The 20651-nt window shown below is 40.4% G+C and overlaps 1 protein-coding gene across 7 annotated transcripts in view; it reads right to left on the bottom strand.

Annotated features, from left to right (window-relative positions):
• ZNF236 (zinc finger protein 236) overlaps positions 1-20651 on the bottom strand; it is a 170631-nt gene that overhangs the window by 51394 nt on the left and 98586 nt on the right. For 6 of the 7 annotated variants that reach the window (XM_069957866.1, XM_069957867.1, XM_069957868.1 and 3 more), the window contains 7 exons: positions 20091-20192; positions 19447-19598; positions 18193-18296; positions 17864-18015; positions 10683-10901; positions 7583-7871; positions 4947-5050 (listed from right to left, as the gene is read on the bottom strand). In XM_069957866.1, the coding sequence (XP_069813967.1) occupies positions 4947-5050; positions 7583-7871; positions 10683-10901; positions 17864-18015; positions 18193-18296; positions 19447-19598; positions 20091-20192 (1122 nt within the window). The remainder of the gene's footprint in view (positions 1-4946; positions 5051-7582; positions 7872-10682; positions 10902-17863; positions 18016-18192; positions 18297-19446; positions 19599-20090; positions 20193-20651) is intronic. The other variant, XM_069957871.1, reaches the window with a different exon arrangement.

The raw sequence follows: 20651 nt of genomic DNA, 5'->3' as shown, positions 1-20651 counted from the left end.
ATTTTTTTTTATGCCACAGCAAACTTGTTCCAGGGTTGTAGACAATAATCATGTCTGTATATCAGGACCACAGGGTTGCTTAGAGATAGGGCAGTCATGCATTAGCTATGGTCTTAGTAGGTGTAGCCAAGCTATAATATGAGTATATGTTAAGTTTTATACCACCCATGATCTCTTACTGTGTTTTTATGTGTTGCAATGAATCTGTTGTTTGACACTTTCATTTATTATCATGTTTATTTTTTTTTTCACATTTATTAATAAATGATATCATTTTAATGGATAAATATGCCCATGTTGTTTCTTAGTGTATAACATATTGCTGTGGGTTTCCAAGTACTAGATGTATTAGGTGCTGAATAGGAGTGGTGTATTAGGGTATGTGAACACTACAGAATCCGGACGGATTACCTACCGTGGATTCCACCGCTCACCCCCAGTTGCGCATGCGGATTTCGCCGTCGCCCCATAGAAAGAACCTATTAATTCTTTGGGCGGACAGCGAAATCCAATGTGCATATAATGGAGTCTATGGCACGGGCGGAGATGTGGGGGAGTGGTGGAATCATGGCAGGTGATCCACCTGGGTTCCGTAGTGTGCATATACCCTTACATGATAATTAGAAGTGTACAGTCAGGTGGAACTATTGTGTATAATCTGGAAGCTGGTAGCACTGATATATGCATATCCTTGCTGTCAATTTCCTTTTAAATTAAATTTATTGTGCTCCAACACACCTATCAAACTCAATATGGGTCCCAAAACTTGGAATAACCTGATTTCCATGTACCTACCCAACTAAAGGGGTTATCTAGCGATACAAAAACATGGCCACTTTCTTCCAGAGACAGCACCATTCTTGTCTCCAGCTTGGGTGAGGTTTTGCTGCTCAGTTTCTTTGAAGTGAATGGAGCTCAATTGCAAACCGCACCTGAACTGGAGACAACTGGAGTCGTGTTGTCTTTGAAAGAAAGTGGCCTCGTTTTTGTAGCACTGGAAAAACCCCTTTAACGAAGGGTGTTTCAAAATGAATTTTATCATCCTTTTATAAAAGCTTAATTTCCTACCGCAAGGACTGTATAACTGCACCAAGTAAGGTTAAATAATAACCAGCCCTAGGTGATACTGATAAGAATGACTGGGAAGACTTTATCACTAAGCAAGGCTCCCTACAATACCCTGAGAGTGCCTCTGAATTGTTCATTATTCACCAGGCCTATCTGATCACTCCTAGAGTAGCCCGGCTTCACCTGGATTGCCAGGATATTTCCTCCAAATGCAAACTGTCTCAGGTATCTTCACTATGCCAAGTCATGCCAGTGAGGTACCATGGTCAGTTTACCTAGTGCTGGGTGGGGTTTCATGGCACACACATTTACTAGTCCATGTAAGTGACACGTCAGTATACACTGTAAATAACCAGGAACCTTTAACTTTGTCTAACCTAAACCAGAAGAATTTTTTTGCATTATAATTCTATTGTGTTGCCATTTCTACCTGAGAATTAGCCTATATTCTAATCAGAGGTTAAACAGCTTATGCTGCAATCTAATTGTTTAATTAAATGTTGGCTAACCTGAAGACTATAAGCATCAATTTGGATGTATTTATGGCTAAAATCTCTTCCAAGCTAATGCAGCTCCTCTCAATAATGCTGTATTGTGGCCGTAATGTCTTTATCAGAATGATTTTTACTGCAGAATCCACCTGATATGATCTTCAATTATGGTTCCACTTCTCTGACCCCAATTCCAATGTTTGTATCAAAATTAAGCAGAGTTTGCTCCAGGCTTTGTCTCGAAATTCTCAAAAGTGATATTACAAAAAACATTTTTGGCTTCTACTTCATTAAAACCGCTGTTCATTTCATCCCCCAGTGACACCCAATTTGTCTTGCACAAAAGCTCTTAGCTGGGTAATGAAATGAAAGTCAATATTGCTTTTTATTATAATGCTTTTTCAGAGTCATCCTTTTTTTCCCACTCTAAACCCACAATGTTTTGTACTGCTTTTACTAATCCAGCCATGTATCCAAATAAAACATACAAAAAAGTTATAAAAAAAAAAAAGTTTTCAAATATATGTGTTCAGAATAAAAAATATACTTAGACAATATTATTATATATCACTCAACTAATGATATTGAACAGTGGACTTGAACAACATATTACTGCCTTAATTGCCAAACAAGCTGAGAAAAGTATTTAACAGCAATATATGATAGAAAATTAATAGAAGAAAGCTAATATATCCAATAGACAGGATGGTGACATAATGTGTGATTACAGATTGCCGCTAAAGGCTTTTTCTGAACATTATTTTGGAGACTCATGGATGTCCACCCCAACATTCAAACAGTAATTGCCAGTCTTTAGTCATATGGTCTGTACAGTAAGGGATAGGCTAGGTTCACACTGTGTTTTTTCATCTGTTTCACTGTATCTGGCTCAGTAAGTTCAGTTTTAACCCCCCAAAATTTTTTAAAGAAAATTGGATACATTGGCTGATGTCGGTTGTGACTCCTGTGTAAAGACCATCTGTATGTTGGTTGTTATTGGAGGTGTGTAGAGGGGAGAGGTTGCCCGGTTAGTATGGGAGTATGAATGTGTCGGGTGAATGCTGTCGGTTCATATGTCTTGTCTAATTGTTGTTAGTTGGTGGTTGGATATTTGTTTGCTACCTCTGGCTTTCTCCAGGTAGTCACAATTTATCCTGCTCCTAGGTGAAATTCGATACTGCTTTGTGTACTCTGAGGGAGTTGCCTTCGTACTGTGTACTACTGGCATTTCTTTCAAATTCACCAACGTGTATTGTTTTATTGTATTTGCAAAACGTTAAAAAAAATTAAAAAAAATTTACATATAGAAAAATGTTGTCAACTACATCTGTGTGCGTTGAACCTAGCCACAATTTTGGTGTTTTAAATTATCAAATAAGTCCTTAAAGGAATTTCTCAGAGCTTACGACTAGTCACAAGCAAACCTGCCAAAAGTTCAGGTTCTGCAACGTTCATCCAAACCAGAAGGCTCAGCATTTGACTCAGGGCATCCAGAGAAGTTGGATGGAGCCCTAGGGCTGCCAGAAAAATATGGGTACAGCCTATGGCTGTATCCATGTTTTCCAGGACACTCTAGGTTGGGTCTAAGTTTTCTAACCTTCGGGAGTCAAATGATGTTTGGGTTCAGACGTTTGTTGCAGGACAAGTTCACTCAAAAATACTTACGACATGCACAGATACAGAAATGAATGTCCCCTGCTGCAATATTCTACAATATATGTTGGTGGGAAGCTGACGTATACGTGTGCTGTACTGTTATAACACAGTGTGAGCCTTAGTGATTGTTTGAGTGCCTATTTATTCTCACAATCCTTGATACCACTGGAAAACACAGTCATACAGGCATATACAGGTATAGTAGGGTCCTTTGTGGTTCACACCCAGTTTATAGTGGACAGTCAAAGGTGTTATTTACTACTGTATCAGTCAACATAAATGCCATTTATAGTAACATTTACACAAGGCATTTTGTATGCATTAAAGGGGTTATCCAGTTAGGTAAAATATATCTTGAATCATCCCTCTACCTGGAGACTACCATTTCATTCCACACGTCATTATATTTTCTGTCTCCTTCCCTCAGTTCTGAGCATACTGCTTTCTGCTAAAGACACAGAAGCTGTATGTTAGCTGTTAGGTCCGACTCTGCTCTCAAACCACTCCTCCCCCCTTCCTTCCCAGATGGCTCATGCAAACAGCTCCCTAGAAAGCGGTTTCTGCACGGTTTCAACTCTCTGTACAGCAGGAAGGCTTAATCACATTAAAGTCACAAGTAACCTGACCTCAAATTACCCTCCCTGCTTCACACAGTGTATAAACAGCGAGACAGGGATGTTGTTTACATAAGCCACCTCGGACCGAAGGGAGGAGGAGGGGAAAATGGAGAGAACAGCTCACATACAGTTTTCTGTGTCTTAAGCAGAAAGCAGCAGGCTCAGAACAGGACATGTATGGAATGAATTGTTAAAGCGACTCTGTACCCACAATCTGACCCCCCCCCCCCACACACACACACACACACACAAACCACTTGTACCTTCGGATAGCTGCTTTTAATCCAAGATCTGTCTTGCAGTCCGTTTGGCAGGTGATGCAGTTACTGTGCTAAAAAACTACTTTTAAACTGGCAGCCCTACAGGAGTATCTGTGCCCTAACTTTGTACCACTCCTCCTTCCCTCCTCCCCACCCTCTTCATCATTAGGAATGCCACTGGAATATTTTCTCCATGCTGAACACTTGCACATTTGTCTTAACGATCTAGCCCCATGTGCCGTCCTGTCACAGCTGACAAATAAGAGGCAATCTGCCTGGAGCATTCCTAATGATGAGCAGGGCAGGGAGGAGGGACAGAGAGGTTGTGCCAACCTAATGCATACACAATGTAGGCCACTCCCGTAGGGCACAGGGCTACAAGTTTAAAAGTTGAACAGACCCCAGGACAGATCTTGGATTAAAAGCAGCTATCCGATCGCTTTAATGTCCAGGAGGGGGTTGATTAAACATGTATTTTACCTAACAAGAATAGCCCTTTATGGGTGATAAATAGGGTCCAGAATGCCAAACCAATTGCATTTTTAAATATTCCTATAATTCTTGCTAGTGTTTATTTCCTGTAACACTTACAGACCTTATACATTTTGTTCCTAATTTTAGCTATACTTTTTTAGTGTAGCTCCACTCCTTCCAGAATCTCCCGGACAGAATGAAATGACCTCTTTTCATCCCATCAAGTACTCATACAGTGAAAGAACCTTTTTTTCACCTATTTTCCTTACTCATTACAGGATCTCAAAGAAAACAAAGTCTCATGGCTTGACAAAATAAAAAGGCTTCTGCTGTGGATCATGTACAGAACATACAACAACATAAGACATATCTCTACAAACCTGCATGAGTTTTCACATGAGAATCCAGTGTTGATTTTACTGTAAAACTCTTCCCACATTCATCACATTTAAAAGGTTTTTCTCCCGTATGTATACGTATGTGCCTTAAAGAAAGAAGAATTTAGTTGGTATTTTTTACACTGGTACACTAAATTGCACCTTATAGTGAAATAAATAACCAGCGACTGCCTCTCTTAAAGGGGAACGGACATCTCAGAATGAAACCGTTGACATGCATAAAGTAAATTGTAATTCGAACATACAGTATCATGGTACCTTTGAATTTGCTGTCAGTTCTTATATTACTTGCATTCTATCATCCATTCAGTGTCACAGAGGGGTGTCTGTGACACCGATGCTGCTGCCCTTCCACACCACCTCTAAATCACCTCACAATGTGATTAGGAGACCTGTGAGCCCTGTGTTTTTCCTCATTCTTAAGACTTTCTGCTCCCACCCAGAGGAGAATGGGGGAGTGAAAGATTATGAAAAGCTGGCAGAACAGGAGTACACCGTGGACCAGAAAAATGGACAGCATAGAGGTAGTGGGAAAGATAAGTACATTGTCTTCAATTTTTACATTTCCCTGGAAAATCCTTTTACCATCTTATAGAGGTCTAAATGTGAACTCTTCAACTGTTCATTCTTGGATAGTTCTCCTATGATCTATGATATATTAGTGACCGATAAACAAACACGCCTGGGTTAAAACTACAGAGAAGGTAATGGCTACACACAGCTACAGTAAAGACCAAGGAGCTTCTAAGGACAGAAAAGAAAGACAGCTGCAAGCACTTTAGCTGGGTCCCAAAACATTTAGCTAAATAAAAACATCTATTAACCAAAATGTTTTCATATTCATTCCAAATGAAAACTTTCGGCAGGCAGCATACTTATGTCATTACCATAACATTATTAGACATGAGTGCACAAACTAATCTATGCAGAACATTGTCAAGCAATTCTGCATTTCCAATAAAGAAATTCTAGATCCATTTTTATCATGATCATCATCACCGGTAACAGGCAACATATTTATCTGCAAAGTGGCAATGATCAGAGCAGACAGAGATGCAATCAGGGACGACTGCTCGTGGAATAGCTCAGCAAAAATTGTCAGGCAAATATCACATAATACATGGTGTCTCACTGCAATGCAAAGTACACATTTAAATATAAAGTGCTACTAAGAACACAACAAATCTAATGCTTATCTGCTAAAACATGCTGTTTCCCAAATCCTCATGTTAGTATGTTAGGACGAACAAAGCTATATACGACTTCCTTTTAAGAAACCTGTGGCCTAGAATGGGGAGCTCTTCCAGGACTTTTAACAAGCTGTAAAATGCACAGCATTACAACGATTTTTTAAACAAGGGCCCCAAAAGCTGTAACACAACAAAATGATTGTTACTCACCTACCCGATCCCACACTGTAAAATGCACAGCATAAAAAAGGCACCAAATAACCTATCCTAAGACCCAAGGTTATCCAGGATTTTTTTTTTATTTTTTTTTTTAAAGGGTCCCAAATGCTGTAAAACAACAAAATGATTGTTGCTTACCTACCCGATCCCACGGTAAACCCCCATACAAGCGCCAGTTTTCACCCCAGACTTTCTTGACAAGTGGCCTCAGTCAAATACTCCTGGCACCATGGCTCTCAACAGGAGTACAGGTCACGGATTAGCTGCAGAAGTCACCCACCAGAGCTTGTACGTAGATCATCACAGCATCAAATAGGCTTGTTATTGTTTTGTTGTTTTATGATGTTTGGGTTTCTTTTAGAAAAATTTTTAAAAGTAGATAACCTCCTGGTTTATGCAAAAAAGGGAACCTGTCCCAGCGTTTCATGCTGTCTAAACCACAGTCAGCATAAAACAAGCATAGGTCCCCTTGGTTTTATTACGTCCCCAGGTCATCTTTGAAAGTGTTATCCAGGCTCAGAAAAACATGACTGCTTTCTTCCAGAAAAAGCACCTTTCCTGTCCTCAGTTTGGGTGTCGTTTTAAAGTTCAGTTCCATTGAAGTGAACAGAGGTGAGTTGTAATACCACACACAACTTGGGGACAGGAGTTTTTCTGGTTTTAGCTGTGATTATTCTTATCCTGGTCAACCGCTTAGAATCTATGGTTTTGACTGAAAAGTCACAATATCATTGCTCTTTGTAGTGAGAGAGCCTGGGCTTGTGTCATGCTGCCTGTGGTTCTGGGTTGCATAAAAGACCTGACACCTTCCCCTGCTCTCAACGAATGGAACACTCACTGAAAATGTGTCCCAATCACGTCCTACTTAAGCACGTGTGTAGCCTGTCACAGTGGAGAGGGGGAGGCTCTACACATACAGGAGTGGTAGCAGCATTGGTTAGGGATGGGTTTGTAGCCTATTAATGTCATTGACAGCAATCAGAAACATAGAAATCAATGGGAAAAAGAAATATAAAGGCCCAGATGTATCAACTGATCACAGCTCAGTTTCCAGCTCTGGTAAAATGAAAGCTTTGCTGTGATTGGATTAATTTGGGCCAAAGTGTACTACAACTTTGTTCCCATATCCAGGTGATATATGTATGTTCCTACTCCAGAAGGATCACTAAATGTATTTAGAGATAAAAGGATAAAAAGTGCATGTTATACCTGATCAAGTCACTGGGCTTTTTAAAGCTTTTGGGACAATACGTGCAGCAGTTGGCAAACTTGGGCTCGGTTTCCATTTCGGCCTGCTTATCTTTAATCTCACTTATACGATCTTTTTCTGCAGCTGACTGGACCAGCACCTTCTCAGAGATTGTGGCTCCTTCTCTTGGCCGAATCTTTGCCAGCTCAGCGGTTTCCTCTTCAGTAAAAGTAATGACTCCGTGACGAGCCTTCCGAGATGTATTTCTTTCACCATTTTCATCATCATCTTCTTCAAGGCAATCATCTCCTATTTAAAGCAATGGTTTTATATATGTTAACATATAGGTCCATTGTTTACACTATACAAAGATTTTTAAATACTTATATTACTAGTAAACCAAGCACATTAAGGGTGCCTTCACACCTACCGTATCGCAGCAGATTTAACTAAATGAATGAACACAGCATTAAATACGCACTGTCAAATCCACTGCGGATCCGCAGCAGATTTGTAAGTGCGGATTTAGTGCTGTGTTCATTCATTTAGTTAAATCCGCTGCGGATCTGCTGCGGATCCGCAGCGGATTTTCTACTGCGATACGGTAGGTGTGAAGGCACCCGCAAGGAGTATTGGCCCCTGTGAGCCATGAGTCTGGTCATTTATACTCATAAGTATAAGGCTGGGTTCACACTTCGTTTTTGCAATCAGTTTAAAGGATCCGTTTTTTTTAACGGACAATAAAAAATAGTGTCAGCAACGTTTTTGTGTCCGTCAAAAAACGGATCCATTTTGATCCGTTTTTTTTATAATGGAAGTCAATGGAAAACGGATCAAAACGGATGCACACAAATGCACAAAATCCGTTTTTGTTTTTTGTTTTTTTCAAAAAACGGATTGCAAAAACGCAGTGTGAACCCAGCCTAAGTGATCACAACAGGCTCCAATTGTTAGAGCTTATAGGAGGTAAATGCCCAAAAACAAAACAAAAACAAAAAACAGTCACAACATTCCCCGTATGGTGACACTTTTCACATTTTCACAATTTTAACTCCTCACCTTCTAAGAGCCATGGGACTTCATGTTACCACAACAAAAACATATTTATGGGCTGAAATTGATAGAAAAAAAAATGCTACTTTTTGTAGCCTGAAATTGGAAAAAAGGCAATTCTGCAACTTTTTATTTTTTGGTAAAATTTACTTTTTTTGCTGCAGGTCATCACAATTACAGCAATACCCAATTTTATATAATTTTGTTATGCTTTTCTGCCTTGGACCTCCACATTTTTACCCTTATAAATTTTTACTTTTTGATGTTTGATGGTACGTTTTGCACTGTGTTATCAGTAGTTTCATTTGTGGTTTTTATATGTACCAAACAGGGGTCACTTTTTGATTGCTCTTTATTTCATATTTTCTGCGATGTAACTAAATTAATATAACTGAAAAATCTGTAATTTTTGCATTTGGTAACTTTTTTCTCATTTAGGCTGTTCACCATATGGCATCAATACAATTATATTTTCTATATTCATCTATTTGTACAATCTTGTTCAAGCAGATCTCCTCAAGGCCTCTGACTGCCATGGTAAGCAATCAGCACCCCAGGATTATGACACAGAGGGGCAGATTGGACCTCTGACATTTGGCACCTGACATTTGGCATAGTAGGGTTAGCCTACTATGAGCAGACTGAAGCTTGTTCGTACCCTCTTATAGTGATTGGGACTCTTTCGATCACAACATTATACACAAGTAGATACTAAATTCTATGCATATTTGCATGGGAAAATATTTGTGATTTCAAAAAACAAAAATCTTACCGTTCGTGTCTTTTAGGGTATAAACCCACACACCGTATACGCAGCAAATATGCAGCAGATGTGATGGTGAAGATTTGATGCTGTGTTCAGCTGTTTAGATCTAATCTGCTGCATATTTGCTGCGTAAATACGCTGCATATACGGTGTGTGGGTTTATACCCTAAAAATGTTCCTGGTGCTTTAGTTAAGGTAAAATAAAAGTATCTTTTAATTTGCAGCAGCAGAGTCAATAAGACTTGGCACTGTTTAGACAAGCCATAAACAGGAAAAATCCCTGGGGGTGTTCCTAATGACAAGGAGGGTGGAATGGAAGAAAGGAGAAGTGTTGCAGGCCTAGGGCCTGCTTGCTGCAGATTAAAAGATAATTTTTTACCCTAACCAAAACACTGGGCAAATTTAAGTTTTTTTTTAAAAAAGTCAATGGTGTAGCCAGGCAGTAGGGAAACTAATGGTAGGCTGGGCTGTAAATCTAGACATATAACCATTATGAAGAGGAAGATTGTAATCCCACTGTGAAGATCTCCAGTAAGTAGTCTGGAATACTGTGTCCAGTTCTGGAGACCTCATAAAATACAAAAGGTGCTAAAACAGGCTACAAAAAAGTTGGTCGCTCTGAAGCATAAAACCTCAGGAAATCTTTAGGGATCTAAACTTGTATAGTCTAAAGAAAAGAAGAGAATTTGGGGGACATAATCAATACCTGTAAATAACTTAAAACACTAAATAGGGTTCAGGAGGGGAGCATTTAAAAAAAAACCCACAAGAACAAGGGACACAATCAATCAGAGGTAAGTTGGGGGGAAAGATCAGAAGCAACATGAGAAAATATGACTTTACTAAAATTGAAAAATTCCAATCATAACAATAAAGGAAGTAATATAAGAGCAAACTAGATCCATCAGGTGTTTTTTTTCTGCCAAGAATTTGTTATGTTTGTTACTGACTGCATTTTCTGCAGCTCAGAATGAAAGACACAATCTACCATGACACAGGGAAAGCAGATGGACCAATGGAAATAAGAGGCATGTGATATCCTGTACACCAGGGAGGGGAGATAAGCACAGTGTCATGCCACTGCATGTGAGACCTGCTTACGGAGAAATTCCAGCTACAGACAGTACATTAGTAAGTAACTACAATTACTTTTAAAGGCCATTACATCTATATCTACTTCTACACACTTACATATGCATGCACACACAAATAGATACATGATGCATATTTTCACTGATACTTATACACAAAAACCTGTTCACTAGATCTACCCAATTACTCTACCTATGCAGAAAATGTACCTTCCTCTCTTGTGGTTCCATCATTTTCTGGCACAAGACCTGGAGGAATATTCTGATGTTTTTTCATGTGCTTTTTACAGTGCACTGTCGTTCTGAATGTCTCATCACAGAAAGGGCACTTGTAGGGCTTCATGCTTATGTGTGTGGACATGTGCCTGGTCAGACTACCGTTTGTAGTGAAGGATGCATTACAGATGTTGCAGCTGTAAGCTTTAACCCCTGAAACAAGAGAAACAAAAACTGATCAATGTATACAAAATTCGGTGCTGTACAAAAAAAAAAAAAAATTAGCACCAGGACTGTGGAATCAGTGAGCCGTAGCTCTGACTCTAACTCCCACTCCTGAATTTTATCGGGGACTGACTCAAACTCCCAACTCCTGCTGCTTCACAAATGGTCAATCAGACACCAGGGGAGTTTTATTTATTTTTTTATAAATCGAACTGGTGTTAAAGGACAAGTGCCATGAAAAACTTTTTCCCAGTAATTGAAGCACATTACAAGGTTATATAACTCTGTAATGTGCTTCAATCACCTATCTGCCTCCCTTCCCTGTCTTTTCCCCCCTCCACCCCCCACCAGGAAGTGTCCTAACTCACACAGACCTAATTACTGTTGTCACCGTCACAAAGCTCTTTTCTCAGCTCCTTCTCCTGTTACACTAGCCTCCCCCCTCCCCTGCCTTGTCAGGTGACTCAGCTTGCTCAGCTCTCATTGGCTGAACAACTGCAAGCCATCACTTGGACTGGGGAGGGGGGGCTGCTGTAACAGGACCTAGAGCAGCCTTCCTGCTGATGACTCATCCTCACAAGAAGGAGCTGCCTGGTGACGGTGAGGACAGTAATAAGGTCTGTGTGAGTCAGGACACTTCCTGGTGGGGGGTGGAGGGGGGAAAAGACAGCGAAGGGAGGCAGATAGGTGTCTGAAGCATATTACAGAGTTATATAACTTTGTAATGTGCTTCAATTACTGGGAAAAAGTTTTTCATGGCACTTGTCCTTTAAGTAGATCTGGCTCAGCAGCTTCTTTCTAATGTCCTACATGTTCCTTGGGCGACTTGTGAGTGAATAAGGCAAAGATATAAAGCAAAATCTCTTCAGTGTGTGTGCAGTGAATGTAGCCTCTCTAGCCACAATGTCCCGAAGACCAGGTGGTCTTTTTCTGCTGACAATCTTCTATGCTTTCAACTAATATTTACAATACACATAGACAAACTGCTAACAATGCCAGATCCCTGTGATATAGAGGTCAGACACAGTGATATAGAGGGATATAGAGTGATATAGAGGTCAGACATAGGCCTAGATTTATCTGCTCTTTCTCAGCGTCCGTACACCTGAATAATCACAGCCCACAGGAACTACCCGCTTAGCCAGTCAGTGACTACAGCTGTGTCCTGCCTCACTCACTGATTGGCTAAGCGGCATTTCTGAGTGGGGAAGTGACATCACAGGAAAGGGAGCCCAGCGAGGGTCCATGACATCACAGCATTGGGAGCCCAGCAGGGGACCATGAGCCATGACACTGCACTGCAGTGGTAAGGGAACAGGTAAATAGGATTTCTTAATTATGATTCCACCACCGCTTACCCTCCCTGAAATTTTCTCTGTTGCCATGAATAACCCTTTAATTTCTGCCTCTCTCTCTAAAACACACGCAGCCTGCTGCAGCCATAGGGCATACAAACATGCAGCCTGCCGCAGCCATAGCATGCACCTGCGTGCACGCACGCACACACACACACACACACACACACACACACACACACAACCTGCTGCATCCATAGCACACTGAAGGAAACACACAATATTCTCTCAGACAGAAAACACCACATTATACAGTAATACATGCTTGTCTTCTGCGTGTGACCTCCACTGCTAATATAAGCAGGAAGGGGGCCCCGCTGGGAGACAGCATATGGGAAGAGAGTGGAGAAATGTGCCTGCAGCAGGAGGATCATCCTCTGGAAGTGGACACATGGGGCCCAGCCAAGCTGATCGGGATCAACAGAGCAATCTCTAGTGGAGGAAGCAGAGCAACCTAAAAGCAGTTCTGAAACTGTAAGTGAAGTAATAGCAAATGGCCAAATGCAACTGACAGGGGTCATGCAAGATAATGGGGCAGGTACAGTACAAGGGGTAGTGGGTCTAATGGTACCTGGATGGTGATCTAAATTAAGAGTACAGAACCCCTCACCCTCTAGGGTTCCAGGTGGTGATCACCACACAGGTCAGCGTTCACTTTGGAGGTTAAAGGGATCAGGGAAGTGGCTCTCTAGAGCCTCCAGATGATGCCCTTTATCATCTTTAGAGGCATCATCCAGCATTCAAAATATTCAAGGGTGGTGAGTCTGGTATCAGGTAGCATGCTAAATATGAATCCAGAGGATTAGGCATATTCTCCTCCATTACAGAAGACAACTGAAGAGAAGAAAAGACATGGCACATCAGGGCTGTGAAAAAGCATGTTCAGTACGTGTAGAACAATTGTCGTCTGATTGTTTGTGCACACCAAATGAGCTGCATGATTTTTGGAATAAAGTCAACAAATTTTTTGCTACTGTTGGTGAGTGCCACAACTTTTCTTCTCTTCATTTGCTGAGATTGCATCTATGGACTATGCAACAACACATTGAGCACCATCTGTAGCTGGGAAGTTTTTGCAGTCCGTCCAACGTATCACTTTTTAAATGGTTCCTTTAAACACGAGCTAAAAAAAGCTAAAAAAAAAAGAAAAAAAAAAGCATCCCTCGTGATTTTTTTTTCTTTATAGAAAAAGGATCCAAAAGGATTGCATGCAATTGCATCGATCTTTTTTTTTTTTTTTTTTTTTTTTTTAAACCTATAAACGTAAAAAAAAAAGTTTAACGGACTGCAAAGACGTAATGTGAACCTGCCTAAGGCTCTGGGTCCACATATCGTTTTGCAAGCAGTTTTGGAGTAGTGTTGAGGAAATCGCTTTTTGGAATCTTCCATAAGGTCATAGAGCAAGTGGACGGATCAACTTCTATGGCATCAGTCAGTGTGCACCAGAGGTTCAGCCCAATAGGTTCACACACTAGGTTGCGTCAATAAGACAAAGATTAAGGCTAATAGTAAATCCAGGGTGGATAAGGAAAGGCATTCTGTTCAGGAGAAGAACAGAAAATATGATAAAAACGAAGACAATAAATATTTGGTTGCAGGGTTTTATGGTTTTGGGTGAAATCATGTGGCAGCAATATCCAGAGCAATGTTTGAAACAGTTTTTGTACATGGATTGTATTTAGAATGCCTACAAACCTCATGGTGCTTGTAAATTACAAATCTATATAACTATCTGACACCAGTTGATTTGAAAGAAAAATATTTTAAAATAAGGGGTTGTAGTTTAATCTTTGAAATGTAAAATAATACACTTGAGAAAATAAATGCTTTATCAGAATGTCGTATCAACAGTTGTGTTAGTGAAGGATTTATATGTAGTGATTTCTGGCAGCCTCAAACGGAGTGACCAATGCAACCAAGCGGTTTGAAAGCTGATCAAATGCTAAGTTGCATAGCTAGAGGTATAGCCAGTAGGAAGAGGGAGATTGTGATCCTGCTGTATAGAGCTCTGGTGAGACCACATCTGGAATACTGTGTCCAGTTCTTGAGTTCTGGAGAATATAAAGATATTCATAAAATAGAAAAGATCCAAACAATGGTTACAAAAATAGTGGAGGGTGTCAGGGATAAAACATATCAGGAAAGACTTCGGGAACTAAATCTGAGTTGTCTGGAGGAAATAAGGAAAAGGGAGGGGGCAAATGATCAAAACATTTAAATATGTTAAGGGACTAAATAATGTCCAGGACAGAAGTGTTTTTAATTTAAGAAAAAAAAACAACAACACTGAACCCCAAACAATGAAAGTTTAGAAGCCAGAAAGATCAGGAGAACATATTTTTCTGAAAGAAAAGTGAATGCTTGGAACAAACATCCAGCAGATGTGGTAAATCTACACTAACAGAATTCAAAGAGAGTTTACCATCAGTTTAACATTGCTTTAAAGAGGATGTACCATCAGGTACATCCTCTTTAATCTGACCCAGGGATAGAACGGCACAGTCACGGGGAAGCCAGTCCCGCAGTCTGTTTTTTTAAACCGTGGCCCAGTTCCCATGTACAGCACCGTTCTATCCACGGGTCCCGGGCCAGAGCTGAAGCACAGGAGGCAAAGTAATCCCCCGCCCCTGTATGACGCGGCTCTATTGATTCTAATGGAGCAGTGTCATAGAGGGGAGGGAATTCCCTCCCACTGTGGGCGGCCCGGCCCACCTTCTGTGCTTCAGCTCCGGCCCGGGACCCGTGGATAGAACAGCGCCGTGCACGGGAACCGGGCCACGGTTTAAACAAACGGACCGCGCACCGGCTTCCCCGTGGTGGCGCCGTTCTATCCCTGAGTCAGATTAAAGAGGATGTACCTGATGGTACATCCTCTTTAAGTTGTGCACATGGATATTTATGTCAAAGAATTAAAGCAAATGTTGCGATGGTGCTTTCGCTTTAAACATGCCTAGGATAAACATCTTTTCTAAGATAATAATTATGAGGTTAATAATATATAAGGACAGATTAGATGAATCAGGTGGTCTTTTATGCTCTCTGAATCACCATCCAGACAACAGGGGTGGTGAATTGCGGCCGGAGAATACAAGGCTTTTGTTCTCCTAGCTTCTGCTTGCTGTCCGCAGCTGCCACTGGGACTTCAGAGCCGCTCAGCCAATCGCTGGCCACGGCACTATCCCATCTTAACTAGCGATTGGCTAAGCGGAGTGTCACTTCAGACCTTGGATCTGAAGTCCCAGCGGCAGCTACAGACAGAAACTAGGAGAACACTGAGGACCATGAATAGGTATGTATAAAGTTTATTTTTTTTCACACAGTCATCGGCCCAACATTGCTATTACACGTAGCGAGGCTTCGCCGCCGGTCAATGTTTTTTTTAGCAGGCTGAAAGACCGTCAGCGAATGATCGTTTCTTCGACCGATCGTAGTCTATTTCAATGAGCGATAATTTGCCGAATCGGCATGATTGGGCAAATCATTGCTCCGTGTTATAGGACCTTAAACCTATTCAGACCGTTATTTTAACCAGGGCTGTGGAGTCGGAGTCGGAGTTGTGAAGTCTGAACTAGTTTTGTCTGGAGTTGGAGTCAGCTTTAAAAAAAAAATCTGAGAACAATTTAAAATTGAGTTTTGATATGACTTTTATAAGTTTTGCTCATCAATATATATATTCTGAGCAACATTCTAATAGGAGACTATCCCTATTAGATAAGGGTGGTCGAGGTCACTATTTGGCAGTTTGTTTCTGAGCTTGAAGAGTCCACTGTGTGACTGTGCTGTTCTCTTTCTGGATGCTGGATGACTGTATATGAGCAGCAGTGTAATATAAAGATATCCTGTGTAATATAGAGGAGGAGAAGACATAAGTAGTGTAGCAGTAACCTCTGTCCTCAATGTGGTGTTTTTCTTCAGTGTTCTATGGCTGCAGCTGTGTGTGTGTGCTATGGCTGCAGCTGTGTGTGTGATATGGCGGCAGCAGTCTGTGTGTGTGTGTGCTATGGCTTTAGCAGGCTGTGTGTGTGTGCTATGGCTGTAGCAGGCTGTGTGTGTGTGTGTGTGTGTACTATGGCGTGCCCCCACACCCACAGTAACCCATCTATATCTCTATGTGTGACTTCTCTATATCACTATGTTTGACCCACTCTATATCACTATGGCTGACCTCTATATTACAGGTATCTGGCATTGTTAGCAGTGTTTCTGTGTGTATGGTGAATATTTAGTTAGAAACATAGAAGATTGTCAGCAGGAAAAGACCACCTGCTCCATCTAGTCTAGTTGTGAGTAGTTCAGGACATGGAGGCTGGAGACTGGCTGCATCCACTGCACACACAGGAGAATCTGCTTTATACTTTCCTCATTCCCTCAGAAATCGCCCCAGGATCATGTAGGACATTAGGGAGAAGCTGCTGAGCCAGTATGATAAATAACTCCCCTGGTATATGACTGGCCATTTATGAAGGAGCAAAAGTCGGAGTCGGTCCTGATAAAATTCAGGAGTCTGAGTCGGAGCTGCGGCTTACCGACTCCACAGCCCTGATTTTAACTCATGACCTGGGCATTTAACTGACACTGTGATCCAGAGGCTGGCAAGTCACACTAAAACACAGAAACATCAATAAAGTTTATACAATTTTACACTGCCCTTATGCTGTCCATGTCTGATCATTATCATAAAGTTCTGTACATGTAGACAGGAGAAATATATGAATTTCTCAAATTTTTGCATTATACTCTTGTCTTGATAATGTCCAACAAAAAAAAGATTTTTGCATCTTCAGTTTTGGTAATTTTACGAAGATACATGTAGACATAGGCCTAAGTGGTATGTATGATCTGTGCACATCTTGAGCTTTCATTTTTGGAAGGCGATGTGGATCTAATTGTCGGTCTGAGGTCATTTTAAACAACATACATCATCAATCTGTCAGCTGCAAATCACATTTCAAACTGCTGACACTGTTAGATAGCTGTTAGGTCAAGGAGACACATGGTGCCCTTCATATAGCTGTGCATGCATAACATAGAAAGTACTTTTATTGTCCTGTGCAGAGTCAAAAAAGACTTACAAAGCTCCTGCAATGTTGAAGGCTGTAATGCCTCTTTGGCCCCCCTCCTATCCTTGTCTAGGCTTGACTGACAGTCAGCTTCGGGGTCAGGTACGGGTGGGGGTGAGGAGGCATTACAGTTTGCAGTATTTCAGCAGCTTGGGGAAGCCCCTTTGATCCTTTAAACAGAATAAGAAAAGCATTTTTGCTTGACCTAACAGCTATCCAACAGAGTCATACTTTAATAGTTCCATGAATGCTGTATGGTTATATGCAATTGTACAAAAAACTATTAGTAAAACAGTGTTATACACTCATAAACTCAGCTCTGCAGGAACATATATTTTAAAACAGAATGGATCATTCTATATACATTGGGTGCATGTAAGCCATCAGAAGTAAAACAAACACTAGATGGCGCTATAAGATGGCAAAGACCTCAGGCTCAATTAGCATATAAAGAGCACATACCGACAAATGCACGGTGGATGCAAAAGAGATTGAACACTGGAAACATTAGTGCATATCCAATAGGACACTTTACCTGTATGAGTCTTTTCATGAGATTTAAGCACTCCAGATGAAACAAAACCACGGCCGCATATAGAGCACTTATATGGTCTTTCTCCAGTATGTGAGCGAACATGCTGCTTCAAATGACTAGACTTCTTGAAACCTTTATTGCAGTACTCACATCTGTATTGGAAGAGCATGTATTGTAATTATTTATAGTTACATTATAGTGTTAAAATATTCTTATAAAATGCCTGTATTACATTGCTATTACACATTCTCTGCAGGTCATGCATACACACTATGCATCATGCTCTCACTACAGACAGATAGCTATTTTTATACACATATATTACTAGCCTGTAGGCTCGCCTGCTCTGATCTTCAGTGGATTCCAGGAAATGAGTTTGTTGAGTTTGAAGTTCTATTTCTTCTTGTGTGTCCTCCTGAATTAAGCGGGCAGCCTGGACACATACACAAAACATATATATATATATATATATATATATATATATATATATATATATATACACATCGTTATAAAGAACTGCCACATGGGAGTGAGTGCCAGTGAGTACACTGTATTAATGTCACAGAGAAAAATGTAAAACCTGTAAACTAAATGCCCATACAAGAAAGAGTACAGCATGATAACTATGCAAGTGAATTTACATTCAGAATAAGTCTTGGGACCAAAGAATTAAGACCTTTTGCAAATATTATGTAGCGCACAAAAGGCATACTGGCAACTCAGAATATTACCCAGACAAATACATCAACACAACAGGGAGCAATATCAATACAAGGGCATCAATATTTGATCAGTGAGGGTGCAGAGATTGGGACCTATGATAACCTATTCCTATGATTTAATACTGATAGTCTAGAGCAAGGTTAGGCAATCAATTTTAGGTTTTATCATAGTTGTCTGCCTTGACAGAATTAAAATAAAGGAGGCAGACTGTCTTTAAAAAAAAAGCCCATTACTAACTGCTGCAGCTAGTGTTTAGGAGACCAGGAAGTGTACAGGGAGAATCCAGGTACCGTTAGAATGGAATATGGTGAGGTGAGTATTGCATTTTTTTCTAACAGATCTTTTCAAGAAAAAGACTACATAAAGCTACAAGGTACACATTTTCATTTTTGGCTGGAGGTACACATTAGCGTCAACTTGTCAAATATTGTAAAATACAAAAATAAATGTATATTTCAGCCACATCTGGATACAATATAAGGCTGGGTTCACACTATGTATATTTCAGGCTGTATTTGGTCCTCATGTCAGGTCCTCATAGCAACCAAAACCAGGAGTGGATTGAAAACACAGAAAGGCTCTGTTCACACAATGTTGAAATTGAGTGGATGGCCGCCATATAACGGTAAATAACTTCCATTATTTCAATATAACAGCCGTTGTTTTAAAATAACAGCAAATATTTGCCATTAAATGACGGCCATCCACTCAATTACAACATTATGTGAACATAGCCTTTCTGTGTTTTCAATCCACTCCTTGTTTTGGTTGCTATACAGCCTCAAACATACAGCCTCAAATATACGTAGTGTGAACCCAGCCTAAGTTAGTACAGGAAATCCGGTGGCTGGTAGACTCACCACATTAATAGCATCTGTAGTGGGCACCTCCATAAGTGTTGGCTGTTGGTAACTTGTTGAGAGAGCCTGTGACTCAAGAGTACTAGAATCTTGCAGTTGTTGCACAGTTGAGAATGCTGTTGGTTGACTAAATCCATCAGTCACAGTAAAACCTAGGAAAATGAAATTAAAGGGAATCTTGCTGTAATTCACGTTCCAGACTGCTGACACCATAAGAAAGTTGCTAGGTCAAGAAGACACATGGTACCTTTCATATATCCAGCTGTGTTTCCAGAATAAATAAAAATCCTTTTATTCTCTTGTACAAAGAGTCAAAGAGGCTTTTCCAAGCTCCTGAACAGCTACAAGCAGGAATGCTTCCTCCCCAGCTTGATTGACACCAGGAAGCTGAGTCCCAAGCAGGGTCAGATATGGGAGGTGGGGGGGAAACCTATTTTGCTCTTTTATACCATGGAATAAAATCATTTTTCTATGTTCTGGAAACACGGGAAGATACATGAAAGGTACCATGTATCATCTTGACCTAACAGCTATATAACGGTGTCAGCAGTTTGAAACATAAATTGCAGCTGACAGATTCCCTTCTACATAAAAATACCTAATAGAAGAGTGTCTTATGGTTTCTGTACTGCTAAAGTAAATACCTTGAGAAAGCCCTTGCTGGTCAAAAGGCTGTGGTGGCAAAACCGGGGGTTCATACTGGCCAATGTTCTCTTGAAGAGCATGCTGAGAAGTAACAAATCTATCTGAAAAACACATAAAAAGTTGTTGTGGACAACAATAAAGGAGTACTCTGGTAAAAAAAAAAAATATATATATATGATTTTTTTTTCTCAACCCTTTAGGCTATGTTCACACACAGTTCTTTTGGTCAGTATTTTGCAACCAAAACAGGAGTGGACTGAAAATACAGAAAGGCTATGTTCACATACTGTTGAAATTAAGTGTCATTTAATGGCAAATAAATGCTCTTATTTTAAAACAACGGCCATTGCTTTGAAATAACGGCTGTCATTTAAAAATAAATGGCGGCAATGCACTCAATTTCAACAGTGTGTACATAGCCTGTGTTTTCATACCACTCCTGGTTTTGGTTGCAAAATACTAAGAAAAAATACTGATGGTTTACATATCTTGTGAAAACTACAAGCTGCCATCTGGGGGGATCACCCACAGCTACTTACAGTACTAGTTGATGATTGTTT

The sequence above is a fragment of the Dendropsophus ebraccatus genome, chromosome 2, assembly GCF_027789765.1.
Source record: "Dendropsophus ebraccatus isolate aDenEbr1 chromosome 2, aDenEbr1.pat, whole genome shotgun sequence".
NCBI classification, from domain to species: Eukaryota; Metazoa; Chordata; class Amphibia; order Anura; family Hylidae; genus Dendropsophus; species Dendropsophus ebraccatus.
The sequence above is the reverse complement of the archived record's forward strand: the minus strand, read 5'-3'. Positions and strand labels throughout refer to the sequence as shown.